The following is a 16,096-nucleotide window of genomic DNA, read 5'->3' on the forward strand; positions in this document are numbered from 1 at the left end:
TCAAGTATGAAAAGATATAAACTTTATTTGTTGCATTGTCCATCTCACAGAAAACATTCACTGACATGGATATATTGTAAATATAGTTTTCTCTTTCTGACAACTGCAAATATTAAAAAAGATATAATGTAATAAACATTAAGTAAATTTTTTAGTGTGGCTGTACTTATTGTAGCTTTATAAGAGCATGAGATTTTGTTTTCTTTCTAAGATGTATCTGAACTGTTGTACTCATCACAAATTTTGTTGTCAGATAAACAACCATAAGGATACCATACAAAAAAAGTAAAATAAATAACATAAATGTCCAAGATTGACTACTGCAGTGTGTTGGCAAATTTGTAAATGCGATCAGAGAGCCACTCTGTTGTCTTTGGCCCATTTCTTCATGATGCGGATGATGTACTCAACTTGTGGGTTTCCAGTGCTCCTCAACATTGGCAAAACCTCCTTCAGCGTCTCTCTGAAAACAAACAAAGCAAAAAAAATTATATATATAAACATAGAAAACATGAACAGAGGTCAAAAACTCATTCTCTTGAGAGTTAAAGACGATTTAACAGAATTTTACAAAACTTGGTTGAGCTAAGTATTTTCTCTCTTTAAAGCCAACTACATCATATTTGATAAATAAATTTCTACGGCCCCTATATTATCAAATTGATCAAAACTTTGCTGATAAACCTGTTGTACACAGTCAACTACAAGCCTTTGTCATCTCATAGTTTATACTCTTTTAAGCAAGTAAAAAAGGTATATTTCTAAAACTGTCCAACCTTCAGGTTGTGGTAGACATGTCTTTTTGCTCTAAAATCTAAATCATTTTTATAAAAACTTGAGTACAAATTTTTTATAAAAAATGAGTACAAATATGATACATCAGGCTTTTGAGGATGTTTATTTGTTCATTTCTCAGTCATGAATGTATTGCATAGTTTTGTATGTTTTGCCCCGCAATTAAAAGCTATCAGAATGTCATCTTTTTGGCCTATAAATATCAGCAACTATACCAAATTGCATATTTTCGCTCAGCTTGAGCCTTAATAAACAGGTGTTTTTCTTCTCCTCTAGTGCGACTTCCATATTCTTACTATATCATACTAAATAAGCCATAAAAGGATGATGTATTAAATATGATTCCCAGAAAAACACATGAAATAAAAAATAATGGTTTAAAGGTTCAATAAACTATTCCATTTAAAAAATATATATATATATATATATATATATATATATATATATATATATATATATATATATATATATATGACTATTATTTCCTACAGTCATGGCCAAAAATATCGGCACCCTTGCAATTCTGTCAGAAAATGCAACACTTCTCTTAGAAAATTGTTGCAGTTGCAAATGTTTTGGTATTCACATGTTTTTTGGGGTTTTTTTTTGCATTGGAACAACACAAAAAAAAAACGAGAAGAAAAGTCAAATCTGATACAATTCCACACAGAACCCAAAAAATGCACTGGACAAAATTATTGGCACCCTTAACTTAATATTTGGTAGCACCCCCTTAAAAAAATAACTAAAATCATTCGCTTCCTGTAACCATGAATGAGTTTCTTACACCTCTCTACTGGAATTTTGGACCACTCTTCTTTTGTAAACTGCTCCAGGTCATTCAGATTTGAAGGATGCCTTCTCCCAACTGCTGTTTTGAGATCTCTCCACAGGTGTTCTATGGGATTCAGATCTGGACTCATTGCTGGCCATTTCAGAACTCTCCAGCGCTTTGTTTGTAACCATTTCTGAGTGCTTTTTGAAGTGTGTTTCGGGTCATTGTCCTGCTGGAAGACCCATGACCTCTGGTGGAGACGCAGCTTTCTGACACTGGACACTACGTTCTTTGGTAATCATCAGATTTCATGATACCGTTCACACAGTCAAGGCATCCAGTGCCAGAAGCAGCAAAGCAACCCCAAAACATCTTTGAACCTCCACCATGTTTGACTGAAGGGACTGTGTTCTTTTCTTTGAAGGCCTCATTTCTTTTTCTGTAAACAGTGCCATGATGTCCTTTACCAAATAGCTCTACTTTTGTCTCATCTGTCCACAGTACGTTCTCCCAGAAGGATTGTGGTTTTGTCACATGAGTTTTGGTTTTTTTATGCCTTTGTGTCAGCAGTGGTGTCCTCCTGAGTCTCCTACCATAGCGTCCCTTTTCATTCAGATGGCGACGGATAGTGTTTGAAAGTTAATTGGGGGTCTTTATCCACCATTTGAACAATCCTTCGTTGTAATTTTTCATTAATTTTGCTCTTCCGTCCAGGTCCAGGGAGGTTAGCTACAGTGCCATGGGCTGTAAACCTCTTGATGATATTGTGCACGGTGGACACAGGAACATTAAGATCTCTGGGGATGGACTTGTAGCGTTGAGATTGTCCATGTTTTCCCACAATTTTTTCTCTCAAATCCACAGACAACTCTTTACACTTCTTTCTTTTCTCCATGCTCAATGTGACACACAACACAAAGGTTGAGTCAACTTTTCTCCATTCTAACTGGTTGCAAGTGTGATTACTAAATTGCCCGCACCTGTTACTTGCCACAGGTGTGTCTAAATACAAATTACAGGAGCATCACATGCTTGAAAAGTAATTATTTCTTACATTTTTACAAGGTGCCAATAATTTTGTCCAGTTCATTTTTGAGTTCTGTGTGAAATTTTATCAAGTTTGACTTTTCTTCTGTTTTTTTGTGTTGTTGCAGTGCAAACAAAAACAATAAGCATGTGAATACCAAAACATTTGCAATTGGAACAATTTTCTGAGAGAGGTGTTGCATTTTCTGACAGAATTGCAAGGGTGCCGATATTTTTGGACATGACTGTATGTCAGGCTTTACTGGATTAAATGTAGATCTAATAAGATTCTAATAAGATTTTAGTGTAATAATCTGAATCAAATACTAATGGCTTTTAAATTGCATTTAACACCTCATTCCTCAAACGTGTCATTGGTTCATACCTGGACTCTCGGCCTGCCAGTATGAGCTGGAAGATCCCGACACATGCTCCACGCTTCCCCTCCCAGTACTCAGGGTTTTGATCCAGTCTCTCTAGAGCATCAAATGCTTTAGCTGCATAATAGAACTGCCCCATCTGAAAAGAGGTCATGGAATAAATATAAATAATCTAGTGAAACCTTCAGAAGAAAACCTTGTGGGGGACACAACAAGCAGAAACTGGGCAGTAGAAACAACAGCCACAAACTTATGTGGGCTGAACAAATATCTCACTATGGCTAGCACTTTACTGTTTTAACACACTGCCTTTACAGCCTTTATTAAAACGCAATTAGTAACCAGCTTATATATGAATGAATTGTTTATAGTCACGACTGGCTAAATCAGAATCTGCACCTTGTAGCAGTCATTTGCGATGAGCTGCAGGAGGCTGAAAGGGTCAGATGAGGTTTCCAGTCTCAGATACAGCTCCCAGGCCTGTCGAGCCTTCTGATTCATAATGTCTAGAACAGAAGAGGGAGGATGACATCAGACAGTGAGAGGTCTCATGCGTATACAGAAATGACTAATCAAAAAGAGTTGACGTGTAAAAGACGCTTCCAAAGGCCATTCCAGTCTTTCATCTTCATTAAAGTCAAAACTGAATTTCACTAGCCCAGAACAGGAGATCTGTTGGCCATGGTTCAAAACTTTCAAAGATATATAGGAGAACCTACAGCAGCGTGCCAACCAGCTCAGGTAAACGTAATCATTCTTGATCTTCTCATTCTGGATGAGCAGGAACACCTGTTCACATTAAATTCAGATTTAGTCATACTTGCAGATGGTTCCTAAATCATATTTACTGAACCACGGTTGTTCTGTACCTCTTCAGCCTCCTTGTAGTTTCCCAAAGCAGCCTTGGCCTGAGCGTAGTTAAAGTTGAATGTGTCGTCGTTGTAGAAGTAACTCTGCAGGGAAGCAAGATAGATATTTGATGCTGATGTTTTTAATGCTTCTGCTTCCAGTCCAAACACTGATATGTGTATTACCTTGACTGAGTTGAGATATATAAGCACATCCTCAAACTGTTTCAGCAAGAAGAAACAGGAGGCCATACACTGCCTGCCAGGTATTGTGTCTTATAAGAAAAAAAAACAACAGAAAATAGATCATTGCATGTCTAGGGCAAAGGGAAATGCATTCTCAGTGAAACTAATGTACAAAACTTACAATTTATTTAGTGCCATGTAGTTTAATAAGTAAATAAATAACTCCACCAGGTAAGAAATGAACACTTGACAAATGCCTAATTAAAAAACAACTTGAGAAAATAAAGCTATTTGATGACCACAGAGATTAATTATGTATTTATTATTTTTTTAGGCAACTAGACAAAAATAGGAACAATCTTATTTTATTTTATTTTACAGAACAACAGTAAAATTGCAGTACTGATACTCATGTTCGTCCTAATTTCTCTCCTGTCAAGCGTTAAACCACAGAGCTTTTATTTTTGCAGAAAACAACAATAAAGGGATAGACCTCAAAGCTTCTCTTTTGTTGACAACAAATTCTCATAACAAATTTGGGATGATGAAGTTTGTGCGGTGCAGCAGTTACTGCAAACCGAGCCGCTCGGAGACACTGAAAACATCAGCTGCTTGCGTGTAAATGAACACAGTGCCACGCTTCAAGCATTCATCGTTTTAAAATGAATCTCACAAATGGCCAATTTTGGATTCAAAATGACGATTTTGCATTCCTACATTAGGGACAAACACCATTTTAATTTAAAAATTAATTATAAAATGTATTCATAAAATAATATTTCATTTTTACCATGCTAGGTGTAAATTAAATTTAGCAGTAAAATAGAAAGGACATATAACTGAGAGGCATTTTCAGTCTAGGATGAGGCATAGTTTGTGCCAAGAAAACAAACTCTGTCACTGGCTCCATTCCATACAGCACAGGGGCCCGGCTGCTGAACCAGCGCTAATATTGTTATTGTTAGCCTAAACAATGATGTTACCGCATTCACTGGCTGAGCCTCCAACCAACTGGAAAAACTGCTGGGCAATTTTTAAATGGTCCCTCTGTAAAAATACACAAACATATAACAAGGTAAGTGAACACAGATTTGGGAAAACTTTAGGAAAACATGCGCAAAGGCTTTGAGAGGAAATACTGTTATCTGATATGAATAAACATCACGAACCGATCCGATATCTTGTCCCAAAGCAGCATTCACCACCCCCTTCAGAATATATTCCTGTGAATGACACCACAGGATAAATGTTATCACTGGACACCAAAATTTATTTTAGACATGAATTTTCATGTGAGGCAGAAAAATTATGGAAAATGGTTATATATGGTGGAAAATATGATTTGATGAGTTTATAATTGTCAGTCCATTAATGCTGGTACTACCAAGATGATCACATCCCATACCAGCAGATAAAACACATTGGGCCCTATCATATATCTGGTGCAATGCGGCGCCAAGCGCGACTCAAGTATTCTTAGCTAGTTTCAGCCCGACGCAGTTATCATTTCCCAGTTATCATATCACGTCCTGCGCCACGTTGTTTAAATAGCAAATGCATTTGCGCCCATTTGTGCGCTCATGGGCGTGCTGGTCTGAAAACGAGGTGTGTTCAGGCACATTGTTGGCACATTGCTATTTCGAGGCAAATGAAATAGACTGCGCCATTGACCAACTAAAACCTGGTCTAAAGTTAATGGTTATTTAAAGAGCGCTTTAGTAATATGCGCCTATAGGCGGGTCCACAATGTGTGTACACTCTGCTTATTACATACACAGGGACGCGCAGCAGTACACAAACATGCCAAATATTAAAAATGAAAGGATTACAATGTAAAAGATTATTTTTATGTAGGCTACATAAATATAAAAATGCCTACATGTCATAATTGATAGTCATTACTAGGGCTGTGTATCACCAGCAAAGTCACGATACGTATCACGATACAGAGGCCACGATACGATACATATCACGATACAGGACTGCACTGAATTTCACCTCAGAAGAATTTAGTAAAACAGCGGTTTATTAAACACTGCATACCATAGGGCTGTTGCTAACTACTGCCAGAACAGGCACTTGACCTCTGCAGGGCCTCCATAACTGTACCACAGTACAATATACAGTGGGGAAAAAATTATTTGATCCCCTGCTGAATTTGTACGTTTGCACACTGACAAAGAAATGATCAGTCTATAATTTTAATGGTAGGTTTATTTTAACAGTGAGAGACAGAATAACAACAAAAGAATCCAGAAAAGCGCATTTCAAAAAAGTTATCAAAATCTCTGTGACGATACATCGTCGTATCGATCACAGCACTAGTCATTACATGCATAAGAATTAGGCTACCTCACGCACGAACAGCTCCGTTTCCTCTCTGGAGATGCGTTCAGTCTTTGCTCTTGCAAATTCCGCCGTGTAAATAGCGAATCCGCCATGGCGCGAGTGCAACTCGCTCTTAAAGAGAATGGGAGATGATTGGTTTATTGCACGTTATGCCCAAAACACACCCATTACTCATTAAGAGAATAGGGACAACTCTTTTGGACCATGCGCCGGGTGCACCGACCGTTTTTCCCGTCTTTAAACTAGCAAAAGTGGATTCGGACACGCCCTAAGTGCACCTGCGCTGTGCACTTTAGACCATGCGTTTAGAATAGGGCCCATTATAATCACTTATCAACTCTAATCCAGTCACTGACTGACAGTAAATAAAAAGAGTAAAAAAGGAGAAATAAGCATTAGGGTGGACTAAATACCTGGGGTGTGGTGGGCTCAAGGTCTTTGATTAGTTTGTAGGCTTCCTGAATGTCATCTAAATGTGAGATGGCAAAGTTAATAACAAACCTGATAAGCCAGGCTCACTGTATCTGCTAAAGACAAGAGGCTATGCCAGATCGACATACCTTGTCTGAGATAGTAGATGACCAGGTTGAGTCTGGCCTCTGATATGACATCAATCAGAGGAGGTAAAACCTGCAAGGCCCCATCACCCCCACGAAACACAACCAGATTGTGCTGAATGAGCTCTTTAGCAAACTGAAATGAGCTGGATGAGATATCTATCAGGTTCTTCAATTCCGTCTAAAGAGTCAAGAGGGACAAAAAAATGTTAATTAAAGAAATCAATACACATGCATTTTACTTAAATGCATTTTATTTCTTAGTAAATGTCCCAGCTGAACAAATGAGTTAGTTAATGTTTCATCTGAAACAACCTGAAACTAGCATAACATCGTTTGTTTTACATTTCGTTATCACATTTCATAATCCTACATTATTATTATTTTTCATTCAGAAATGCACTACCATTCAAATGTCTGGTGTTAGTAAATTTTTTTTATTAAAATAATTCATATATTCATTTAGCAAGGACCCATTTAATTGATCAAAAATGACAGTAAAACATTTGCACTGTTACACAAAAAAAACTTAAAATAAAAGCTGTTCTTTTCAACATTCTATTGAGCAAAGAATCCTAATTCTATAAAAAATATTAAGCAGCACAGTTGTTTTCAACATTGATAATAATAGGAAGTTTCTTGAACAGCAAATCAGCCTATTAGAATTATTTCTGAAGGATCGTGTGACACTGAAAACTATTACAAATTATGCTTAGCATCACAGGAAAAAATTACATTTTAAAATACATTGCAATAGAAAACAGATGTTTGAAATTTTAATATTACTTCACACAATTACTGTTTTTACTGTATTTTTGATCAAATAAATGCAGGAAGGATGCTCATATTGACCGTTTATCCGTTAACCGACAGTAAGAAATTTAACCGATTAATATGATTAATATTTTTTTTTCATGTTTGCTGCATGGTGAAAGAAAAAATAATGTTATGCATAAGTTATTTGTTTACTCACAGGCACGTGTCGACACGTGCAGCGTGGCTATACAGACATATTTTGCTGAGCAAGCACCTGCTTCACCTTCACTAAGTTAACTGATGTAGAATATGCAACACAATGGCAAGTGACAATTTTGGATAAATCATAAATAGTTATCAGAGAGTGAATCCGTGAGTGAATGTATTCAACTTCTGAATGGATTATAGCCTAGAAAGTGCACAATGGACACTGCCCTTACAATCACTGGAAAGCTGTCACTTACTGTAGTTCATCGTGACCTCAGAAAGTTAATAAGAAGTAATAAAAGAAGCTTTACACTGTGCAGTTAATCTCTTATTTACATCATGTCTACACTTGTTTTAATGAGAGTGTTCACGAACATGTTCTGAACAGAACAACGGAATTTTGGGTGGTGAAAGGATTGTAATTTAACCACCTCTGATTGGCCACTGTGTTACTGAAATCAACAGATATGTCTGTGATTAGCTATATTGCTCAACGCTGCAAAAACACGCTGTGGATAGAAACATATGACCACTGGATGAAAAGTCCCGAACCGCAAATTGATGGGATTTTTGTAATAATGATTTTTGCCGCGGGTCTAACAGTTAACAGGCAGTCATATGATGCGATTTCAAGTTTTCCTTTCTCTTTGGAGTGTTACAAGCTGTTTGTGCATAGATAAGATCCCTGAAGTCGCAAAGACTAAAGTCTCAAAACAAAAGAGATATTTTTTATAAAAGTTAAGAATCGACCACATCCCCCAAAATGGCTCATTTAAACGTCCCCACATGTCTACGTCACGGTGTGGGAAGATTTGCAAATACCGCCCAAACGTATACGCAAAAAAAGAAGGCGGAACTATTATTCTCGCTGTAGTATTGTTGCTGCCGCCGGCGCCATGTCGTGGAGATGCTGTGTTTTGTTGTGAAAGCGAAAGTACTTTGTTTGGGCTTCCAAAAGAGGACACAACTAGAAATCAGTGGTTAAGTTGTATTTACAACACTGTTCCAGAACAGTTCAACCCAAATATTAGAGTGTGTGCAGCGCATTTTACGGAGGACTATTTCCTGAACCTGGAAGAGTAGCCTACAATGTCAGCTTTGCTCAAAGGCTGTTTCTATAAAGTGGGGCAATTCCAACTTTGCAAGGACAGTCTGGCGCTTCTGACTCACAGCCTGTAAGTATGTTTTCTTATTTAAAGAATTTACCACAGATGATTCAAACGCGAGTTTTGAGCTGTGTAGAGTAGTGCTTGTTGTTTGTCATTTCTCCGTTCACAAATGCAGACATGGTAATATTTACGGGGCGCGATGCAACACCATGCCTAAAACGACAGTATAAGTCAGTGGTTCCCAACCACAATCCTGGAGGCCCCCCAACACTGCATGTTTTCCATGTCTCCTTAAATCAAACACACCTGATTCAGATCATCAGTTCATTAGTAGAGACTCCAAGACCTGAAATGGGTGTGTCAGACAAAGGAGAGATGCAAAACGTGATAACTGGATAACTGGCCAATCAGAGCACTCCTCGCTTCTCAGAACGATGAGCTTTGTAAAAATTTGGCGCATATCAGAAAGGCGGGGCATAGAGGGGCAACAATAATGTACAGTATGTGGAAAATAATGTATTTTTTAACCTTAAATTGCATAAACACATTGCATTACACCAAATACACAAAATAATGTTCTTTTTAGCAACGTCAAGTCAAGTCACCTTTATTTATATAGCGCTTTTAACAATACAGATTGTGTCAAAGCACTTGACAGTATCAAATTAGAGGATAGAGTGTCAGTAATGTATAATGATAAGATTAAACACTCAATTTTCAATTTTCAGTTAAAGGCATTTCATTATTGAATTCAGAGATGTCATTGTCTAGCTCAGTTTAGTTTAAATATTATCTGTGCAATCAAATCGGCGATAATCGCTAGAAATTAAGTGTCCCCAACTGAGCAAGCCAGAGGCGACAGCGGCAAGGAACCAAAACTCCCTCTGAAACAGAATGGAGGAAAAAAAACCTTGGGAGAAACCAGGCTCAGTCGGGGGGCCAGTTCTCCTCTGACCAGACGAAACCTACAGTTCAAAAGTTTAGATTTCTATTTTAATTTTGTTGCAATTTCTAACAATAGTAGTATTATGTAGTTAGGTATTTTATTATATTTTAGTTATTTTGTTATATTTCCCACGTCATATGACCCCTTTAAAAAAAAAAACACTGAGGTGAGGTAACGTTATGCGTGCTATAAATTTTTATGTCTGACGTGAAGAACAAGACTGGTACCGTTCTTCAAAGCGCATTGAAGGATTCAGTGTGTGTTTTAGTTTTATCATGTTAATTAGATAATTATTTAATTTATATATATACTTAGTGTAGGCCTATTTATTTTATTCTTTTTTATTTCTATTATTTTATTTAGATTTTCTCTGTTCTCAGAAGCGCTGCTGGTGCGTGATAATTTGAGGATGTGTGAATCCAGGTAATGGTCTGTATACTGCTGTTTGTATGTTAAAATAAAATATTTGTTTGAATTTTTATGTGTCATCACAGATTTTTATTTAATCGTAATTTATTATTCTAATTTTATCAATTAACAGTTAATGTTCGGTTAACGAGCAGCGGTTGTCGGTCAGGAAAATTAACCAAAATGAGCATCCCTAAAATCCAGCCTTGGTGAGCATGATAGACTTTTAAAAAAAGTTACTTATCCCAAACTTTTAAACAGTAGTGTACAATTAATGTTGTGTTTAGGATCATAATCATCAGCGTTCATCTTGTGTACACTACAAAACATGGTAAAGAAACTGACCTCGGCAGCTTTGCCATTGTAGAGTCTGAAGTGGTTGCAAGCTTTGAGGTTGAGGGCAATAGTAGAGTCAGGAATACTCTGCAGATACACGGCCAACACCTCCTGAGACACGTCATAGTAATCCAGCTTATAGTAACACAAAGCCACATACACATTCAGGGCCAGAAAGTCTCTGCAGAGTTGGAGAGACACAAAACATTTGTCAATATTTATGTTGTGCTGAACAAAGAATGTGAGGACATTCCATATATTAAAGACAGAATTAACAGCAAAAATGTTTAACTAAAATTCAAATTTTTAATATTATTATATTATCGTACAAATGCATTGTAAGGCTTCGCAGAGGTTCTGGTTCATATGTATCATGATGTAGTTCTGAAGCACCTGTTCTGCAGTAAGATGCGTTTGTAGATATCAATAGCCTCTTGGTAATGAGAGCGCATATAATGAATAGAAGCCAAGCTCAGCTGATCCTCAGTCACGTCCTCCAGGTTCTGATGGAAACCCATCAGCTTCTTTTCATCATTGAACTTCACAGAGAAGAACAAAGCAGATAATATCATTATCATCTGATGCACTACCATAATAATGTCCAGCAGGGCATGAAATATTATGAAAAACTGACCTTATGAGCTAAATGAAAGAGCAGGCGATTCTGAAGCTGAGTTTTTGGCCCTGAAAAAGACAGCATGTTATAATTTTTGGATGATGTGCTGAAAAAAAGTATATATTTCTCATAAATGCTGTTTTTTGAATTTTTTTTTTTTTTACTATTTATAAAAGAATCCTGACAAAATGTATCACAGCTTCCATAAAAATATTATGTAGCATTGTTTTCAACACTGATAATAATAAGTAATGTAACTTAGGCACCAAAATCAGCATATCAGAATGATTTCTGTAGGTTCACGTGACACTGAAGACTGCAGTAATGATGCTGAAAATTAAGCTTTACCATCACAGGAATAATTTATATTTTAAAATATTTTAAAATAAAAAATAGTTAAATTGTTAGAATATTACAGATTTTGCTGTATTTTTTAAATAAATACAGCCTTGGTGAGCATAAGAGACTTCTTTCAAAATCATCTTACAGACCCCAAAACCTTTGACAGTAGTGTACAGTATGCAAAGACAAACCTTTTAATGCTGCCTCCTCAGCCTCTTTATAAAGCCCCAGGAAAAAGAGTGAACAGCCCAGATTTACCCAAACATCCACTGGACACTCGGGCCTCAAAGTGAGAGCTTTGTACTCCTGAAAATATGTAGCGATATTTCATGTTACATACAACTAATTTCAAATGACAATCAGTCATAATGTCACACTGCCTCGCTCTCTAAAGGTGATTCATCCTCTAGTCAAGCATAAACTGACAGCATCCGACATCCTGGTGTGTCTGCAGAATCTAACATCTCTTTCACTAACCTCCATTGCTCTCTTGTGGTCTCCCAGATGAAAGGCACAGTAGCCAATCCAAAGGTCTGCATGCTCCACTGACACCCCACCACTACGCTGAAACTGACATTACAGAGAGTAAATATCACAGAGTTGTAATCTTAGGTCTTATGTGTTTGTTTTTGTACCTCTAATAGTGTCAGGGCTCCTAGATAGTCTCTTTGGTTTAGATAATCTTCAAGTCTTGGAGTCTTTTTGGTTTTATTTTTCCTTTTCTTCTCATTAGAGTTGGTGGACGCTTCACCGCCCACAGCTGGTTTCATCCGAGACAAGAGCTTCAGAACAGAAACAAGATTGCTGCTATCAGGATGTACAAGACTTCCGAAAAATTCACATACATATATATTTTTTACTCCGGGTTGTAATTATGCATCTGTAATATGTACTTATTTCATCCTAAGTATATGTAATATTTCATGCACGCTTTATCATTGGCTATTTCAGATAACATTTGCACAATCCTTTTTACATTACCCTTACACTGCAGCTTATCTTTGCATAAAGTGAGTGTTTTTAAAGTAATTTATTGCATTTATCAGAGGGTACATATACTATATTATTATATACCGTACTAGTACTGTTCAAAAGATTTATTTTTTTTAGGATCACCAAGTCTGCATTTATTTTATCGAAATGCATTTTGATAAATTAAAAATAGTTAAATATGATCAAAATCAATATGTTCAGCATCATTACTCCAGTCATGGTCCTTCAGAAATCATTCTAATATGCTGATTTGCTGCTCAAGAAACTTTTATCAATGTTGATTTTTTGTAACATTATAAATGTCTTTACTGTCACTTTTAATAAGTTTAATGCATCCTTGCTGAAAGATTTTTTTTTTTTTTTTTAGAAAAATCTTACTGACCCCAAACGTTTTAACAGTAGTGTTTAGTATATTTTTGTCTTGTATTTCCCTTTAATTCCCTATTGGTTCTTACAAGAACTTTTCCTGTGACTGTGATGTTTACTGCTGCAATGTCTTAATTTCTCAGGAGATCATTAAAAAGTACAATCCTATCCTATCGCGTGCAGCACAAGAATTTACCTGACTAGGCGAGACTATTGTTGCAGACTAAATATTTTTATAGAGAACAAATAGTGAGGGTGACTAATATTAGCAGAGTCTATTTTAGATGGTTAGCTAGATACAATAACAAAGGAGCCCTAAGATGAATTTAGTTTAGTTACTATAATAATTAAAACTAGGAATAAATAAAGTTACAAGATATGGTTCAAAAAGTTAAATTTAAAATAAGCACATTTTTTTACGTTCTTGAATTCATATATTGATGCCTACACCAAAAAACAATTATGCTTGTTTGCTCGGGACATTTTATTATTGTGAACTTTATAACTAACTAACCAAAAAAAAAAAAAAAATCAGTAGAAATCATAGTTGGTGATACTCACCATGGTGATGATGCTTTACTGTGCACGAACACACAATCCTGAAACTAGCCTAAAATTAGCCAGTCATTACTAACACTCTGATCACCGTAAAGCCTATAAGAGGAATCACTAGATCTGCAAACAGAACCGATTTAGATGTCCGTTAATCCAGGAACAGTATTTCTAGTGAACTAGCCAGATAGGCTACTAGCTAGCAAACTTGCTAAACGACTATGTTTAGGTGTGCGTACGAGATGTTAATCAGATCTTTTGTTCTAAAGCAAACGATCCTACCTCCTGAATTAAATCAAATTCTAGATATTAACGCAGAGCGTGCATAAATGTGCTCGTCATGTTGTGTGTAATGTTGCCTTGCTAATCTCGACTGCCATGTTTAGCGGCTCGGCATCACGATGTTGCTAAGCAACCAGATCAGTGACAAATGGCCGCCACGTGATATGATTCATAACAAAGACTATCCTCCTTGAAAAGCACTTTGTTCATACTCAGCGCTTTGCCTTGTGATATGAATAGAAATATGGATAAAATATATCAGAGATGCTAAAGGAAATATATAGCGATGCTGTGTTTTTTTATGACGATTTATTATATATAATTAAACTATATTTTTTACAAATAAACCACAGATGCCCCAGTGGCCTAATGGATAAGGCACTGGCCTCCTAAGCCAGGGATTGTGGGTTCGAGTCCCATCTGGGGTGGAACGTTTTCGTTATACCTTAAAACCAAAAAAAAAAAACGACAATTATTTGATGGGTACATAGACCAATAATAATGTCCATGCACACAAAAGGCAAAACTGGTTATCAAGCCAAACCAGACAGACATTTCAGATTCTAAAACCAGGGTTTAACTAGTTTGATGAAGGGAAATATGACTTTTTAAGACCAAGCAAAGAAAATTGAAGGATTAAACTGAAGGAACACAAATGATGTCAATATGTTCTCTAAATGTAAATGTCTAGGGAGCAGACAATGAGTTCCAACCACTAGAACATGAAAATAACTTTTACTGTACCATCTGATCACACTGTAAAAAGTGATGTTCCTCTGCAGCATTTTTGTCTTTTCTAGCGCAAATGTCTGAAGATTCTTAAATCATGATACATTTAATTCAGAAGTTAAATTGCTCAAAATGAACTGAGTTCATGATTAAATCAAGAACAAATATCTGACAATGATCTTAGAAAAATCAACTTAATTCAAAGGGAAAACAAGCCCAACCCCATTGACAGATGTTTGTTCTTGATTTCAGCATAAAATCATTTTATTTTGTTCAATTTACATTTGCAGTAAATGTTTATTGATGTAATGTTTTGATGTTTAGATATTTGAGTTGGAAAACAAAATACTGAGGAAGATATGTATTTTTTGCAATATATGCAACATTTAATACCATGACTTTATGAATCAGTTTCTGTGAGGATATGTGCATCCCCACCAGGACATTCTTATCATTCAATAATGATAAACATTGGTTTACAGGGAAACTCAAACAGCTTTGTCATGCCAAAGAGGATGCTTACAGAAATGGGGATAAAATCTTGTATAACCAGGCCAGGAACAGACTAACAAAAGAGATCTGGCTGGAAAGAATTACTCTGAGAAGTTTCAGCAAACGACCCGGCGTCAGTATGGACTGGTCAGAAGAACATTGCCATGTATAAGACACCACCCCCACAGTCTGTGGAGAATCAACAATTGACTGACGATCTCAATATGTTTTACTGTCGATTTGAGAAGGCCAGGCTCACACCCGACACCTGCTCTGATCTGCACTTCACACATTCACCCTGCGGTCAGGGGGACAGTCAGGACTGCTGAGAGGATTATTGGAGGAAAAGGGCTAAGAAAATCACTCTGGACCCCCTCACACCCAGCCCACTCTCTCTTTGAACTGTTGTCCTCTGGCCGGCGCTACAGAGCACTGAGCACCAAAACAGCAGACACAAGAACAGTTTTTCCCCCCAGGCCATATCCCACCTGAACAACACATAACACACCTCAGTATTGCACATCTGCAAATAACTCATCAAACCTTCATCTGTAAATTGCACATATGCACATTCACAGTTGTGTCTATGGACATTTTCCTTTTTCTGTGTATTTTTTTTTTTATTACTATTGTTATTTATAATTTATTGTCTTTTCTCTCTAATATTAGTGTTTTATTACCTTTATTTTATATTTGTCTGCACTATGTTTGTACTTTCTGAACTGGAAGCTCCTAACACCAAGACAAATTAATAAATAAAGAGCAATAAAGCGCTTTCTGATTCTGAATTTAAGACTGCTAATTTAAGACTTTATTAAGGCCTTAATTAATGGGGCAGTTGTGGCCTAATGGATAGAGAGTTGGACTTATAACTCAAAGGTTGCGGGTTTGAGTCTCACATCTGGCAGGGATTGTAGGTGGGGGGAGTGAATGTCTAGTGCTCTCTTCACCCTCAATACCACAACTGATGTGAGGCCCTTGAACAAGTAACCAAACCCCCAGGTGCTGGGTGCTGCAGCATAAATGGCTGCCCGCTACTCCATGTG

At 36.7% G+C, this 16,096-nt stretch overlaps 1 protein-coding gene and 1 non-coding gene across 3 annotated transcripts; one reads left to right on the forward strand and one right to left on the reverse strand.

Annotated features, from left to right (window-relative positions):
* Window positions 1-2: 2 nt before the first annotated feature.
* Window positions 3-14,043, reverse strand: ift56 (intraflagellar transport 56). Of its 2 annotated transcripts, XM_058777804.1 has the most exons (18): window positions 13,557-14,043; window positions 12,272-12,418; window positions 12,114-12,206; window positions 11,828-11,942; window positions 11,313-11,362; window positions 11,072-11,217; window positions 10,688-10,859; window positions 6,920-7,097; window positions 6,773-6,828; window positions 6,363-6,470; window positions 5,180-5,233; window positions 4,994-5,057; window positions 4,011-4,099; window positions 3,846-3,929; window positions 3,696-3,765; window positions 3,376-3,482; window positions 2,982-3,115; window positions 3-463 (listed from the first exon to the last, which is right to left on the reverse strand). In XM_058777804.1, the coding sequence occupies exons 1-18, from the start codon at window positions 13,557-13,559 to the stop codon at window positions 352-354; spliced, it is 1,782 nt and encodes a 593-aa protein (XP_058633787.1). In that variant the 5' UTR covers window positions 13,560-14,043; the 3' UTR covers window positions 3-351. The 2 variants fall into 2 exon arrangements, with proteins under 2 accessions (XP_058633787.1, XP_058633788.1); XM_058777805.1 differs by lacking the exon at window positions 6,363-6,470 and having other exon boundaries at window positions 13,557-14,038.
* A 141-nt stretch (window positions 14,044-14,184) lies between these two features.
* trnar-ccu (transfer RNA arginine (anticodon CCU)) lies at window positions 14,185-14,257 on the forward strand. Its single transcript has one exon. It is a non-coding gene; the product is annotated as a tRNA-Arg (tRNA).
* The last annotated feature ends 1,839 nt before the right edge of the window (window positions 14,258-16,096 follow it).

The sequence above is a fragment of the Onychostoma macrolepis genome, chromosome 06 (genome assembly GCF_012432095.1).
Source record: "Onychostoma macrolepis isolate SWU-2019 chromosome 06, ASM1243209v1, whole genome shotgun sequence".
In the NCBI taxonomy this organism is placed as follows: Eukaryota; Metazoa; Chordata; class Actinopteri; order Cypriniformes; family Cyprinidae; genus Onychostoma; species Onychostoma macrolepis.